This window comes from Ambystoma mexicanum, chromosome 6p, assembly GCF_040938575.1.
Source record: "Ambystoma mexicanum isolate Mex_15411 chromosome 6p, UKY_AmexF1_1, whole genome shotgun sequence".
Lineage (NCBI taxonomy): Eukaryota > Metazoa > Chordata > Amphibia > Caudata > Ambystomatidae > Ambystoma > Ambystoma mexicanum.
In genome coordinates this window covers 1168967695-1168981675 of record NC_090935.1, presented here as the reverse complement: position 1 = coordinate 1168981675, position 13981 = coordinate 1168967695, and the positions used below count along the sequence as shown (strand labels likewise).

Here is a 13981-nt window from a genome sequence, read left to right as displayed (position 1 = left end):
TTGGTTTCTGTGCTCCAGTATAAGACCAGACAATGTTCCTGCTACATATGTTTTACTTTCCTCTCTGCATCTACTCACTGCATCATTCTCGGGCTATTTTATGTACTTTTCTCATCATTTTCTTATGTTACTATTTTCTACTGATCATGCTTGTGTATTCTGCATGTATTCCATCATTTCCACTTGTATACTTTCTAAACATATTTACGTTACATTATATTCACTTGCTAATAGGTAATCCTTTTTTGACGGAAGAACAGTTATTTGATGAGATATTACAGACACTTACAGGAATATAGAAACTGGATTAAATAATAGACACACACACGTGTATACATGCTGATTGACAGGCAATGTTAGATGTTGCTGCCAGACCCTCGTACATTTTGGTCTGTTGTGATTAGTCTAAATAAATCTGGGACATCTTTGCAATTACATCTAATAAGTGAACATATGTGGGCTAGGCCTATAGAAGCTGCATCTTTGGTGAAGTGATCAATATTATTAGTTTCAGATTGGATGTACGCTATACTTGTTGGTATGAAGAGAACACATGCAACACGACTCAATGGTCTTACTAACATTGTTCTTCAAAAACAACTGGAAGAATGTTAAACACTTTTCTACAGACAATGATATGTAACAGCAATCTTCTCCATGTATATTTCCTCTATGTAACTAAGCAACTACAGTATGTAACCGCAATCTTGATTATGCACACTTCCTGTAAAAGCGCCTCAATGCCTGTGGGCTGCAGTCCGCTATACAAATGTAAAAATAAATAAATAAATGAACTCTACCTGACTCTTGTGTCACCTCCCTTAAGATACCTATTGACAAAAAAGCAATACTCGAGGACCCTACACTTTTTTCTTTACTCCTCTTAACAGATGTGTTCAGTGATGTTTTTGCTACATTATAGCTGAGCAGAGAAGACCAATATACTTACTCCGTTTCACACTGTATTTAGCTAGTGATTTTCAACAATCCATCAAGGCTGGATATTTGTCCTGCATAATTGTAGGGCACTGTGGCGGGATAGTGTCCCGCTCTACCTGGCCTTCTTCGACTACTCTGCCACTTTCAAGGGGTGGACTGTGCTAATATGTGGTGGACATTATCAGGGTTAGGAATCGTCCAGGGCCTGCTAAATGTACTGCTCATATCATACCATACACAGCAGTGAAATAAATTAAGATTGGATATTAGAGATACCCTTTGAGACCAAATGTGGACTAAAACAGGGATGTGTGTTGGCCCTTGTACTTTTTACCTTGCATGTAGCTGATATGCAGGGGTCTTTCAGTAGTTCATGAAAATGCCCCACACTTGGTCCCACGATGAGTAGGTAGTTAGCTTAAACAGGTGACATCATCTTGAGAATCACATGCAGATTGGATTAGATAGGGAATTACAAGTTGGAGATGACTATTCTAGACAAAATCTGTTGGAAATGAACCTTACGAAAAACCAGAATTATACATATCATGCCTAAGCACCGACCTAGTAAATATAACTAGAAATACAATAAATGACAAAAAGATAGTGGTTGTAAAGGACTTTTTCTATTTGGAATGTTATATTGCAAATGGGAAGGGAGATGTTTCCTTAAATTGTGGTGATTACTGATAAAATCTATATCAGTTATGGCATTAATCTGAGATATTGACAAAACAATTGGAAGCTACTCTTTGACCTATTTAAACTGTTTTAATGAGAAAGAAATACACCAATGATGCTGCATGGGATTGAAACAAGACTGATTTGTCCTGTAAATTTGTTGGATAAATTAGAACGTAAATGGTTGTGTCGGCCCTATCTTTTCCAAACAATACTCTTACCCAGCACATTATAGCTGAGCTGTGCCTTACTTCATTAGCCACTTGGAAGGGTAATAGAATTTGAAAATTATGAAAGCTGCAAATAATTCCTGTTGATTGCACAGAGATATATTATCAAAGAAAAGATGCATACGTTTCTGATAGTCTATATTAATGACTTTTTTCTTTAGATAATATACAATTAAACGTGAGCTGGGACTAGATCCTGTAAGAGCAAATTACACAGTTAAAAAGAAGAGGTGAAATATCAGGCAACATACAAAAGGAGTACAATCTTTAGGAATAAATCAAGATGTATCCCGCGACTACGCAAGTGCAACAGTAGACTGCGCGATATGCAGATTTGAGCTTGTGGCGATTGTTAATGACATTTAAGTTGAACCTTTTTAATATTCTGGGGGTTGTAGGACCTAGACATCACCTAGCACGCGTACACACAAAGTTTTGCATAGGTTTAATAATTGAACATGAGGAAGCTTTGAACCATTTCATCATCTATTGCAACGCTTTGCATATGTTCCATCTGCTGTCGATAATGAAATGAAGCTTAAGACTGAACATTTCTGGTATCATTGCCTTAACCACAGACAGATCTGTCTTATAATTTCCATTATAAAATATGTGCTTATTTTAGATGAAATATCTTAATTTGCATATTAGAAAATGATTATGGTTTTAGTTTTAAATGAATTAAGATATTGAATTGAATTGCATTAAAACGATAGTGCTTTAATGAAAGAAACATGTTATTTATTGTTGTATAATGTGTACAGTTTAGTTAAAACTGAATCATACTTTAAAATAATACTACAAATAACTAATGTTTTACCTCAATGCTATTTAGGCAACCTTGTCATGTTCTATTGCACCGCTTTTGCATATCTGGGCCTATAGCTCAAGCTAATCACAAATAGTAATGCTCAACCTGGGATTAAAATAGCCATGCAGTTACTATCAGGAATTGGGTATGTGATGAGTGATACCAATGTAAGTATCCCTCTTTTTTTTGTCATTTTTTTCTATGCAATATAGCAAAATACTATAAGCAACAAGCATGCACAATTCCCCCATCAAGGTTGCACTTGTTCAATAATCCTTCAAAGGGGACTTACCACTACTTTGGTGTATACATTCCTAGCAAAATCCTGATCCTTGTACTTTGCCTCTGTGGGGTACGTATAGTCCTGTAACCACGGTAACAGTTGTTTATCTAGAGCAGCTCCTGCAAAGGAGTACTGTGGAGCATGGATGTGGGTATCCACCAGTCCAGGCATGAGGAATTCACTGAAATGCAAAATAAGAAAGTCATGTTCACCCACAAGTCTATGCCGCAAACACATGCACAGGAGGCATCTTGTGAAGCTGTGCCCACTAGCAGGAAGGAAAATCTCAGAGGTAAAATGAAATCTTATGAGGAAACACTTGTGTACAGGCGCGTTATAAATGCCATATCATATCAAATCATTTTACAATGCTAACCCCATTTCACTCAATACTTGGGGATGAAAAAAGGTACACAGGCACGTGCCTCAGCACTTCATGGTCCCAGCACTCCTCTTTACCAGCGTAAACCTAAAGCATTATCAAAGGTACTGGCAAGATGACTAAGAGATGTGTGGTAGGAGTCCTGCTTCTGGGTCTGATTCTGCACCCCACGCTTGATTTGTGTGCTCTGTGGTTACTTGAGGGGGCTTGCTTGGTGCTAGTGACCTTCAGTTACGTTTCAAAGACACGGTTTTGTACCATGTCTTGAGGTAAGCCATCTTGTACTTTCCACATGATCTATTTGCAATATATGCACCATTCCCTCCTTTCTTTCTGTTCTTAATCCTGCCACAGATCCATATATGCCTCTCACCAAGAGTCCCACCTGCTTCTTTCGTTCACCTGTTTTCCACCCTCCCTGTGCTTTCCTGAAGCATATACATTTCCAAGTCTCTACCTGTCAATCTTCCATCAGGCATTTCCCAGGTTAATGTTCAGTGTAGCTCCACAGCTCGCAGTTCGCACATTATTCTTCCTTACCTCAAACACTAGCATCACAATATTGGTGGCAGGTTCTTTCTCCATGGGGCCAGTGGCCATGTCCGGACATGACCCCCTTCCTCGCTTTTCCCAAAGGCTCAAGCTACACCTCACTGACAAGGCCAATGGCATGGCTTGTTATTTCAGGCAGAGGCCACATGGTGGAGCAGTTTAGGGCAGACTGCCCACTTTGGGACCGTGCTATTTGACTTGCTTGAGGTTTGTCCCGAAACAAAGAAGCCAAAAAGCCTAATTTATTCACTGTCATTTCAAAGCATTCAGCGCACACATCCATCCTATATTGGTTGTCTACGTCTACATAATGTAATCCAGCATGGGCCCAGTGAGGCACTATACCTCATTTACAAGGCCCAGTGAGGCTATCATTGGCCTGGAGTTGTTGGTTATTACCTGAAACAGAGAGCTTCTTTTGGTAGAGGGTTGGACTGCAATGTGTTAGTTGTAACAGCACAACTGAGCTAAATTGTTAAAGAAATGCTTCCTGATGTGTTACAAATAGTTTAGAAGTCTGAGAGAAAGTATTTTCATTACAATAATTGTCCATCACTGATTTTGGTACTCTTTTTAATGTGATTTTGTCTATATGGCACAGTATCTGCCATGTGCAAGGCCTCTTGGCACTTTGTGAATCGTAAGAGGGGAGTAGTTTCGGGGTAAGTGGGAGGGGAGCAATCCTGCTGCGAATAAAAAGGTGATTTACTTCAGATCTGAGCAATTCATGCTCTGCGTGCAGGGAAGTGTCTATAGGTTACTATGCATGCAGTGATGTGTGTGCTGTAGGGTGAGAGCCTAGCCTGGTTCAGTTGCTTAGTGCTGGTAGGTATCCAGAGATATCCTTCTGGGCTGCCGAAGAGAATTCATTGGGAGGAGGTTGGTGTATTGGTCAGTGTGTGGTGAGAAGCTGAAGGAGAGGATGAGGGTGTTGGGTTTGAGTGGATATTTGCTATATTCCAATGGGAGAGGAGGAGGATGGGTGCTAAGGCAGAAGCATTCCAGCACTGTGCTCAGAAATGTGTGCTCTAGTTAGGGTATAAGACCAATGCCGGACCCACGTAAGGTATATGCTAAGTCCTGCATATGCTGGTGGGCTGCGCACATAGTGCGATGGAGACCCAGACTTGAGGTTGGGAACTGGGCGGTGAATGATCCTGGACGCAGTGCAGCCCAACACCTGCGCGCTGTCTACCCCAGGAAGTGATATATGGCGGTTCCCCATGGACTCTGCCTCATTCTCATTGTCAGTGAATAAGCCGACAGCAAGCCCCGACGGAAAGAGAACAGACATTTTGTCAAGTGGAAGCGCTCCACCGCAGATCGCAATTGTGGGACGCAAGCTAACGATAGTAACTAGGAGGAGTGCCAAGTGCATACCCATGGTCTGCTTCACAGCCTGTGAACAGATGCCCACCCCATGCACATTGGCCTAAATGGGGGCAATACAGGCATCACATGCCAGATACAGCAGGAGAAGGAAACACATTTCTATGTCGATTCTGTAATAAAAAGGGACAGGCGTTCAGAGTTGTTGTCAGAGCTTGGAAACAGTCCATGAGTATGAAGCAGGGTGAAGAAGAGCAGAAGGAAGGAGGAGAGAGAAGGTAGAGGAATGGGTATTAGGAGGGAAAGATCAGATTCAAATAGGGACTAATCAGGCCGCAAAAGGAGAAAAAGCAGGAGGAATCCACTGACGGGAAGAAGAAAGCAAACATCAGTAGGAGGAAGCAGCTGGAAAAGGGAGAGACCAGGAGGAGAATGAAGGAAGGCAAATGGGAGGAAGGGTGAAATTGATGGAGGGAAGGAGAGAGGGTGTCATCAGGAGAAGAAGAGGGTAAAAGGAGGCGATGGACATTAGTATCCAGATAAATAAAACAGCATTGGTAAATCCATGAGACCCAAAGAAGAGGGCTGGCCAAGAGGTGGCAGGCAGTGGCCTGGTGGGCCTACGTTGGAGAAGAGAAAAAGTACCACAGCAGAAACATTTCAGAGCCTTGGAGGCCTTGTGCCAGATATTGGTTACACACCCCAGATAAATCAACCAGATCAGGAAAGAGGTAGGCTATCTGTGAGCTATAATTGGCATGCGATGGGAGTGGCAAGCCACTAAGGCATTAAAGGATGCGTTCCTTCAAAGATAAAAGTCAGAGGCCACAAGAGAAGAGGAGGCTAGCCAGGGGCCATAATATGGAACTGTAGGAATTAGCAAACCCACCAAGAACACCAAAGAAGATATGCCTAGCAGTCCAGAGCCAATGACTGCCAGACCAGAGGCTCCCTAGGCACCTGGGATGAGAAGATGGCCCGAAGGGTTGAGCCCGGGTGTGAATACCTAAGAGTTAGCTAAGTCAGCAGTAGGCTCCTGCCGAGTCCAACCCAAAAGCTAGACGAGTAGTGGCAGGTAAACCCATCAACCATATTCATGTGAGATTGCCCTGGTGGTGGGACTATAATAACGAAACCTAAAAACTGCTCAAGAACAGATGGGGAACAAACAGACTGTCAATAGGATATGGTTGACCACAGCCCAGGAGGGGCAAGCTTCGTTGATACACTGGTATTGCATGTGAGGGCCTCCGGATTAAAACCCAAGGAGCTGGAAGAGACTGACCTTTGACCATGGTCTCTGGAGCTGAGGTCCCGAGAAGTGAAAGACAAAACCATGTCCAGTGGGTCTCAGAAATCCAACCTACTGTGAGGGACTCTCTTTTATGAACTATCTTAGAGCCAACCATCCTGACAATTAACTGATGTCGAACTTTACATCAGGGTGACAACCCTGACAAAGACTGGTGCTAAGCCTTGCGAAACTTCTCTGCACTAATTCAGTTATCCTCAGCCTTGCATTCTTTAAAGGAGACACATTCATATTGATTTAACATGTATTCCAAACCCGAATCCCATTGCACAATATAACCTTACTTGTCTGACACCACTTTTCCCACTCCATTCCTGTTGGCTCCCACACAGTGCAACAAAAGATAACTTGCTTCTTGTTCCTAGATAATCAAGTTTCATCTAATTAAAAATACAATGGGGCAGATGCTAAAAATAAGTGCAAATGAAAATAAATGAGCTTTTTTAATCTGCAATCATTGCGGAAATGCACAGGTCACCATATTCTCAAAGTTGAACTGCCCATCTCAAGGGGGGCTGCACAGCAACGCAAAGGATGCGCTGTCCAGCCCCCTTGCATACATTAGTTTAAGGATTCAGGCCTCAACATTAATGTATGACTGGCTCACAGCAACCACATGGTTGCTTGAACTGCATTTCATGAAATGCGAGAAAGAAAAAACACTTCTATCCCCCTTTGGAAGATAGACATGCAAGTAGGACAACAGTTCATGCTGCTGCTGTCACACACACCAAAGAAATGCTAGCACGGTTCATCATTTGTGGTAAAAAGGTTTTGCCAATCTGTCACTAAACCTTTAGCTTGACATGTATTGTGAACTGTCATTTGTGACATAGTTTTGTACCTTCTTGTATACTTTAAGCAGCATGTGAGTTGGGGGTGAGCATGGTGTAGTTGAATTGAAAGGATGACTTGTCCATAATGGGTGAGTGGGTGCTGACCGGCCAACCATTATGGAGGAGCCAAGCCAGCCAAGTTAAAACACTGAACGATCCCTCAGCCTCCCTCAGCTACAGCAAGCAGCTGAGGGAATGCTCCTGAGATGGCTGTAAATGTATAGGGAAACATGGTTTCTGTTTGACAGTTACGTACCCAGTGCACATGTCCAATGTGCCATGCAAGGCTGGGGGTGTTTTCTTTCTCAAACCCTGCATGGGCCATTGGATATGCAGTCTGTGGGTACCAAATAATTTGTGCAAGGGTTGCTCCTGTACCTCCCCACAAATCAAGAGGTTCAGGGCCAGAGACATATCCCATTGCTCATGTACAGAAACCAGGAAGCTCGTCCTGGTTCCTGTTGGAAGCTGCCAGGGGGGTGGGGGGGGGGGGGGCTGGAGGGCCATCATGGCAGACAGTGTGAGGTGAAATTTGGAGCCTGGACCAGGGTTGCCAATTTAAAAAAAACAGGTTTATGATTTGAGGGCCGGGAGGCTTACAATGGTTGAGTGGCATATTATACAGGTATCAAGGTTAAAGTCAACAAGATTAGTGTTCCTATGTGGCCCTACTGGCTTGCATTGGCGCAGCCAATCTAGACATGTTTTACACATGTCTAGATTTGCTGAAACAGTAGGGCCACACAGGAACACTTTCTGTGGCATGGCATTTTGTAATGGCATCAAGTGTAAAGCCAACATGATGAGTGTCCTTGTGTGAATATTATGGGCTGCACTGATGCAACCAGTCTGCACATGTTTCCTTAGTGTGGCATGGCATTTTCTACTGGCATCGAAAGTAGAGCCAATATGATGAGTGTTCTTACATAGCCATATGAGCCTACACTGGTGCAGCAAGTACGGGCATGTTTTCTTACTGTGGCATGCCATTTTTTACTGGCATCTAGGTTGAAGTCAACATGATGAGTGTTCTTATGGAGTCTTCTCATAGGAGATGGTATAGTTATACACAACAGTATTTTGATTCTGAACACAGTGCAGTGAATGCACACTATGGCCCTCATTATGTGCCTGCCGGTATTACCGGCAGACTCACTTTACCGTTTCTGCGGCCCGATATCCTAATAATACCAGGATATTATGGGCGGCGGAGGAACAGTATGTTCCCATTCCCTTGGAGTCCTCGAGGACGGCACTGGAATGGGAACACCAAAGCACCAGCACCGTTAGTAACAGTGCCAGTGCTTCAGTGAAAAATCTGCCATTAGGGGCCAGAGCTACCGGCAGATCAGGCCTGACGGTAGTTCACAGCCCTTACCAGCAGACTTGTAGTTTGCTGGTCTGGAAAAGGTGGCAGTAACCATTGTTACTGCCACTTTTTTCCAGACCGGCATACTTGTATTGATATAAGAAATATTTGTGTTCAAAATTGAACAGAACAGTCACAGGAACATGGATATTGCTCAATAGGATCATTAACATGCGAAGACGGCTCTAGTGTCGACTCGCTACCTCCATGACCTACACATCTATCCATTTACATCCACCCTGAAGACGACGTGGGAGGGTGTCACCCATTTCTCATTAATGTGTGATAATAATATGCATTAATACCGTCTCCAACAATTGTTTTGGGTCAACCCACTCCCGGTAACGTTGATACACGTGTGGACGATATTGACGTGTGGTTGCTAGTGAGTGTATTCAAAGTGCACTTTGCATGCATGAATAATTGTTGTAGTAAAACCATCAGGTGTCAAATGCAACTATTTAGCATTTAGGGGTCCTTAACTACTAATAATAGTGTGTTTACTGTATAACTGTCTAATCCTGTTTTGTGTCTCGACTTGTGATGTACACTTTGTTATTTTGCATAGTTAAATGTGTTTAACCTACACCAGGATTTCTTTCAAATCATTTCTTTAATGAAAAGGGCCAACCGTGAGTGTTGCTGTGTTTTTGAATGAGTGTTCTTATGTTGGCCAACATCTGTGCAGCTAACCTAGAAATGTTTACTTTCTGTGGCATGGCATTTTTTTTACCGTTTTACTGGTACCGAGGAGCAAGCCAACATGATGAGTTTTCTTATGTGGCTCTAACGGCCTACACTGGTACAGCCAGTATGAGTCTGTTTTCTTGTAATAGCATGACATTTATTTCTGTCAAAGACAACAGGATTAAAGTCTTATGTTCGGATACTGCCATATATGGGCAGAGCCTGCATGGACATGTTTTATTATAGTACCATTACTGGCATGATGAGCAATGCAAGCATGAGTATGTTCTTATATGTGAAAACTGGCATACATTTCCACAGCTAGCATGGATTTATAGGCACAGCCGGCATGGACATGTTTATTTTTATACTAGCATATATTGCTGGCAAAGGTATCATGAAACATTGTTGAAAAATGCACCCCTGCACTGTTGGTGACTTGGCATCTGTTAGATGTGTTCATGTGTCACTTAGACTCTGTGGAATCCTTAGTAAACTCTTGTTCTACAACCTTTAGGAAATGATTGATCGAGTTGCGCCGCTTCACCTTAGGCTAGTTAGAACCAACCCTAGACATGAAAACTGGTTTACTCCAGAATTATGTGACCTTAAGAAAGCCAAACGAGACATGGAAGCCAAGTGGTTGAAATGTACGACTAGTGAAAATATCACAGCCAACCAAATTGCTGTGAACAGCCGGCTGGAAAAAAAAAAGTAAACTAGTAGATAGAATGCAGGCAGCAGAGGCAGCAGCATAATCCTGCAGCTCCTGGCCCTCTCCTTTGATGGATGATGAAAGATAATGAACTCAAAGAAGAAGATTGAAATTGTCGATAACCCAGTCCCTAAGAAGCCCAAGTCAACTACAGAGATGGCAGAAGTACCTAGCCCACAAGACATTTACTCCCTTCTTCTGAAAGTGGCAAAGGACCTGGGAAAAGTGGCACAAGTTGTAGGGGATGTTCAATAATCTATGGAAGATCGCTCTATGAAGGTTACCCAGATAGACAGTCGAGTTTCTGTCTTAGAAAATGGGACAGCTTCTATGTCTTCGGAAATCTCAGGCAGTTACAGGGCATACAAAAATGCAAAGGATGATTTCCTTAAAGGGACAGCGAAGACCTTGGAGATTGATCTTAAGATCAGAAGTAAGAATTTGCGAATTGTGGGAGTGGAGAAAACAGCAGAGGAGGACTTGGTTCAAACAGTGATTGAAGTATTGAAGACCACCTATAAATGTGATTATATTGCCTCTGTGGACATTGACAACGTTTACAGAGTAGGTAGGAAATTTGGCCCCAAAGCAAGACAGATCCTGGTCTCCTTCATGAATAGCAGAAGAGGATATCTTGAGGGCTGCAAGGAGTAAAGAAATTACCTAATTCAAAGGCAACAGAGTCTTCTGTTAGGAGCTCCCACCAAGTCTGTTGTTACTTCCCCACACCAATGCTATGCTACAGGTGAGTGTCGAAGGAGATTTGCTTCTTTGACACTGATGATCCTTGCTTTTCTTGTGCACGGTGATACGCAGAGGGTGCAGTTTGCAGGGTGACATAGTAGGCAAGTCTTCCGTTTTAAGGATTCTAAACTGCAATTGCACATGCTGTCAGCTGTGTTGGGGATTCCTCTGCTGGATTGTACTGGACTAGCATCTTAATTAAAGGGGTTCCTTGTATGTATGCTTACAGCTTTCCAGCCATTTAAATACTGTTGCTCTAACCATGTCTGAAGCAGCATGCTTTATGGTGAGCCATCATGCAGTCATGCTCAGTGCAGTTCAAATGGTACATCATTCAGGAAACCCAATTGCCTCACTAACATGGAAATAATGCCGACAGATGCCTGATATTCATAGAGTGGTAACCAAATATTGTACTTATGATTAGGAGACCAGGACAGCACAGGACCCATAGAGGTTTCTTTAAATCCACAATGGCACCCAATCAATGCACATCAAAATTGGGCAGGCGCATGAGTTGCATTTACATCACAATTGTATGGTGATCCCTTCCTCATTGTACACAAATGAGGCGATCAGCAAAGTTATACGACCAACAGCACCAACTGAGGAGAATGGGAGGCAAGGATTGATCCTAGTTTGACCATGAATAGAAACCTATGATCAATGGCAGAGGTTTCGTTGGAAATAGGCAGACGATGATGGATAGTCTACACATGGAACTTAAAATAAGATAATCCGGAGAGAGGAGGGTTTGAGTTGTACATAAATACTTTGTTCTCCTTTTGTCACCCACTCATGGCGTCCCAATGGCCAGTAGGTTGGGATGGGTGGAAGATTAGAAATGAGAGTGAGCAATCTGACCTATATAGTCTGCATACTGCTATTTAACTATATGTTTTTTACAATGTTTTTTTGTTTGATCGGATTACATTGAATGTATCACCCCAAAGAGGTTAATGGCAAAATATGATGTATTTGACGACAATGCACAAAGTGGTCACTTTGAAGTCTTATATAATGTATAAGGGCCTCATTACACGGTAGGCGGTAAACCATGGCGCTATTAATGGGAATGGGGAAGGCGCTAATTACGGTACCGCAAATTGCGGTACCGTAATTAGCACCCCGGTACCTTTGCAGGTTCGTTTTTTAACGCCTGCTAAAAGCAGGCGTCAATGTACCAACCCACAAAGGGACCTCGTAGTAAGGCGGTAGGGGTTTACAGGTACCGGTAAAATACCAGTACCGGTAAATCCTTACTGCCTACCGTGTAATGAGGCCCTAAGTCTCATATAATATGCTTGTCTAGTGAACGTAGCTAAAGCTAAGTGTATATGACCAAGAACTTCGGGTCTAATATGAAGGATTGAGCATAGATTTTTAGGATAGAAGCTGATAGATAAGGTGTGATTACTGAATAGGAATTTGGATGCTAAATTAAGAACGATGTTTATTATACAAAGCTTAGTTCTATATATCAAGATAACTGCTTCAGATCCACATTAAGGCTTGTATGGTACGGATTTAGAGTATGGACATTTCTCTGTAAGAAGGTTTAACAACTGGAAAGTGTGGGTCTCAGAAAGTGTCATGATAATGCCTGTATTTATCTAAGAATTTAACGCTGATGTTAGGGACACTAGAGAGTTGGGTTGGGTAGGTCCATATTTATATATACCTATAAAGTCTGGAATTACTAACAGAACACATTTGAAGTGAATGTGGAATTTAATAATCTCTTGTCAACTGTGTTAAAGATTATCTCAAGTAGATTAAGATAGACTGACAGGGTGGCCCTGGGATTATCAATTTGAATGTGGGGTATGGTACCTTTGAAATGGGTCAGAACAGGTGAGGGTTGAGTACATTTAAATTAATGTTTTGGTAATGGAAGGGTTCGGTGGGGATGGCATTTGGTTCTCAAGGGATGGGTTTGAGGAACTGGGTTTGATGTTGTTATTAGTAAGTGTTTTCAAATGGATTACAGTTCAGTTAATTTAGGAGAGGTGCCCAGGGCGTTGGACACCTTGGAATGTGGATTACGAGTTCATAGTTTATGCTGTTGTTTGTGTTTTGCATCTACTTTAGTGTGGGTGGGGTGGTGTTCACATCTATCTATTCTATAGGAGATCAGGGGCCACTTTCTAAGCAGATTCTGAGATTGGAATTGGTGTTGAGATTGAATTTGAAAATGGGTGATATCTTAAGAGTGGTCACATGGAATGTAAATGGCTTAAACAATGTACAAAAGAGAAAAAAAGTAATGACTTATTTAAATGATCTAAAAGGTGATGTGTGTCTTAGGCGAAGGACTCTGCTGTCTGCTGGTTTCGCTTTGGACTTTATTTGGATGTGCTTTCTTCTTGTGATTTGGAACGCTTTTGCATTTACTACAACTACCAGAAGGCTTTCTGGAATAACTCTCGAGGCGGAGCCATAAAAGCAGAGATGCGCGTGCACTGCGCGCACGCACACAAGCAAGTCCCCACAAGTCCTGCTTTGCTGCGAAGGACTCTGCTGTCTGCTGGTTTCGCTTTGGACTTTATTTGGATGTGCTTTCTTCTTGTGATTTAGAACACTTTTGCATTTACTACAACTACCAGAAGGCTTTCTGGCATAACTCTCGAGGCAGAGCCATAAAAGCAAAGCTGCGCATGCACCACGCGCGCACACCCAAGAAAGTCCTCACAAGTCCCGCTTTGGCGCTTCGCCGCGGCGACGTGGGGTCTGTGAGTTTCTTGCCTTGACTCCGTCTCTTGTTTTCTGTAGAATGCTTTCTACCCTGAAAACCGGCATGCCCAAAGATCTACAAATTGGCCCTGGGGCTGTGGCTTTAAAAAATCCACAGAAGCCTGCTGTGAATTCTACTTCCACCCTGTAAGCCTTGCGGTTCAAAAGAGGCGTGAACCTTACTTTAAAAAACCGAGCTCCCCTGACATCCGAAAATTTTACAAAGAATCTCTTGTTCGCCCTCCCCAGGCTTTGCCAGATGAGTGTTGCACGCCTGTGCATTGTGACACCTCTCGTAAAACACTACTGAAAAAGATGAACATTAATCCCCGCCAGGCTCCCCCTCACCCCATGAGTTCCCTCTCTACGCTCTACGAT

At 42.7% G+C, this 13981-nt stretch overlaps 1 protein-coding gene across 2 annotated transcripts in view; it reads right to left on the bottom strand.

The window, feature by feature from the left end:
- Positions 1-13981, bottom strand: part of LOC138510274 (guanine deaminase-like) — a 616035-nt gene that overhangs the window by 485633 nt on the left and 116421 nt on the right. For both annotated transcript variants that reach the window (XM_069625806.1, XM_069625807.1), the window contains exon 3: positions 2954-3125. In XM_069625806.1, the coding sequence (XP_069481907.1) occupies positions 2954-3125 (172 nt within the window). The remainder of the gene's footprint in view (positions 1-2953; positions 3126-13981) is intronic.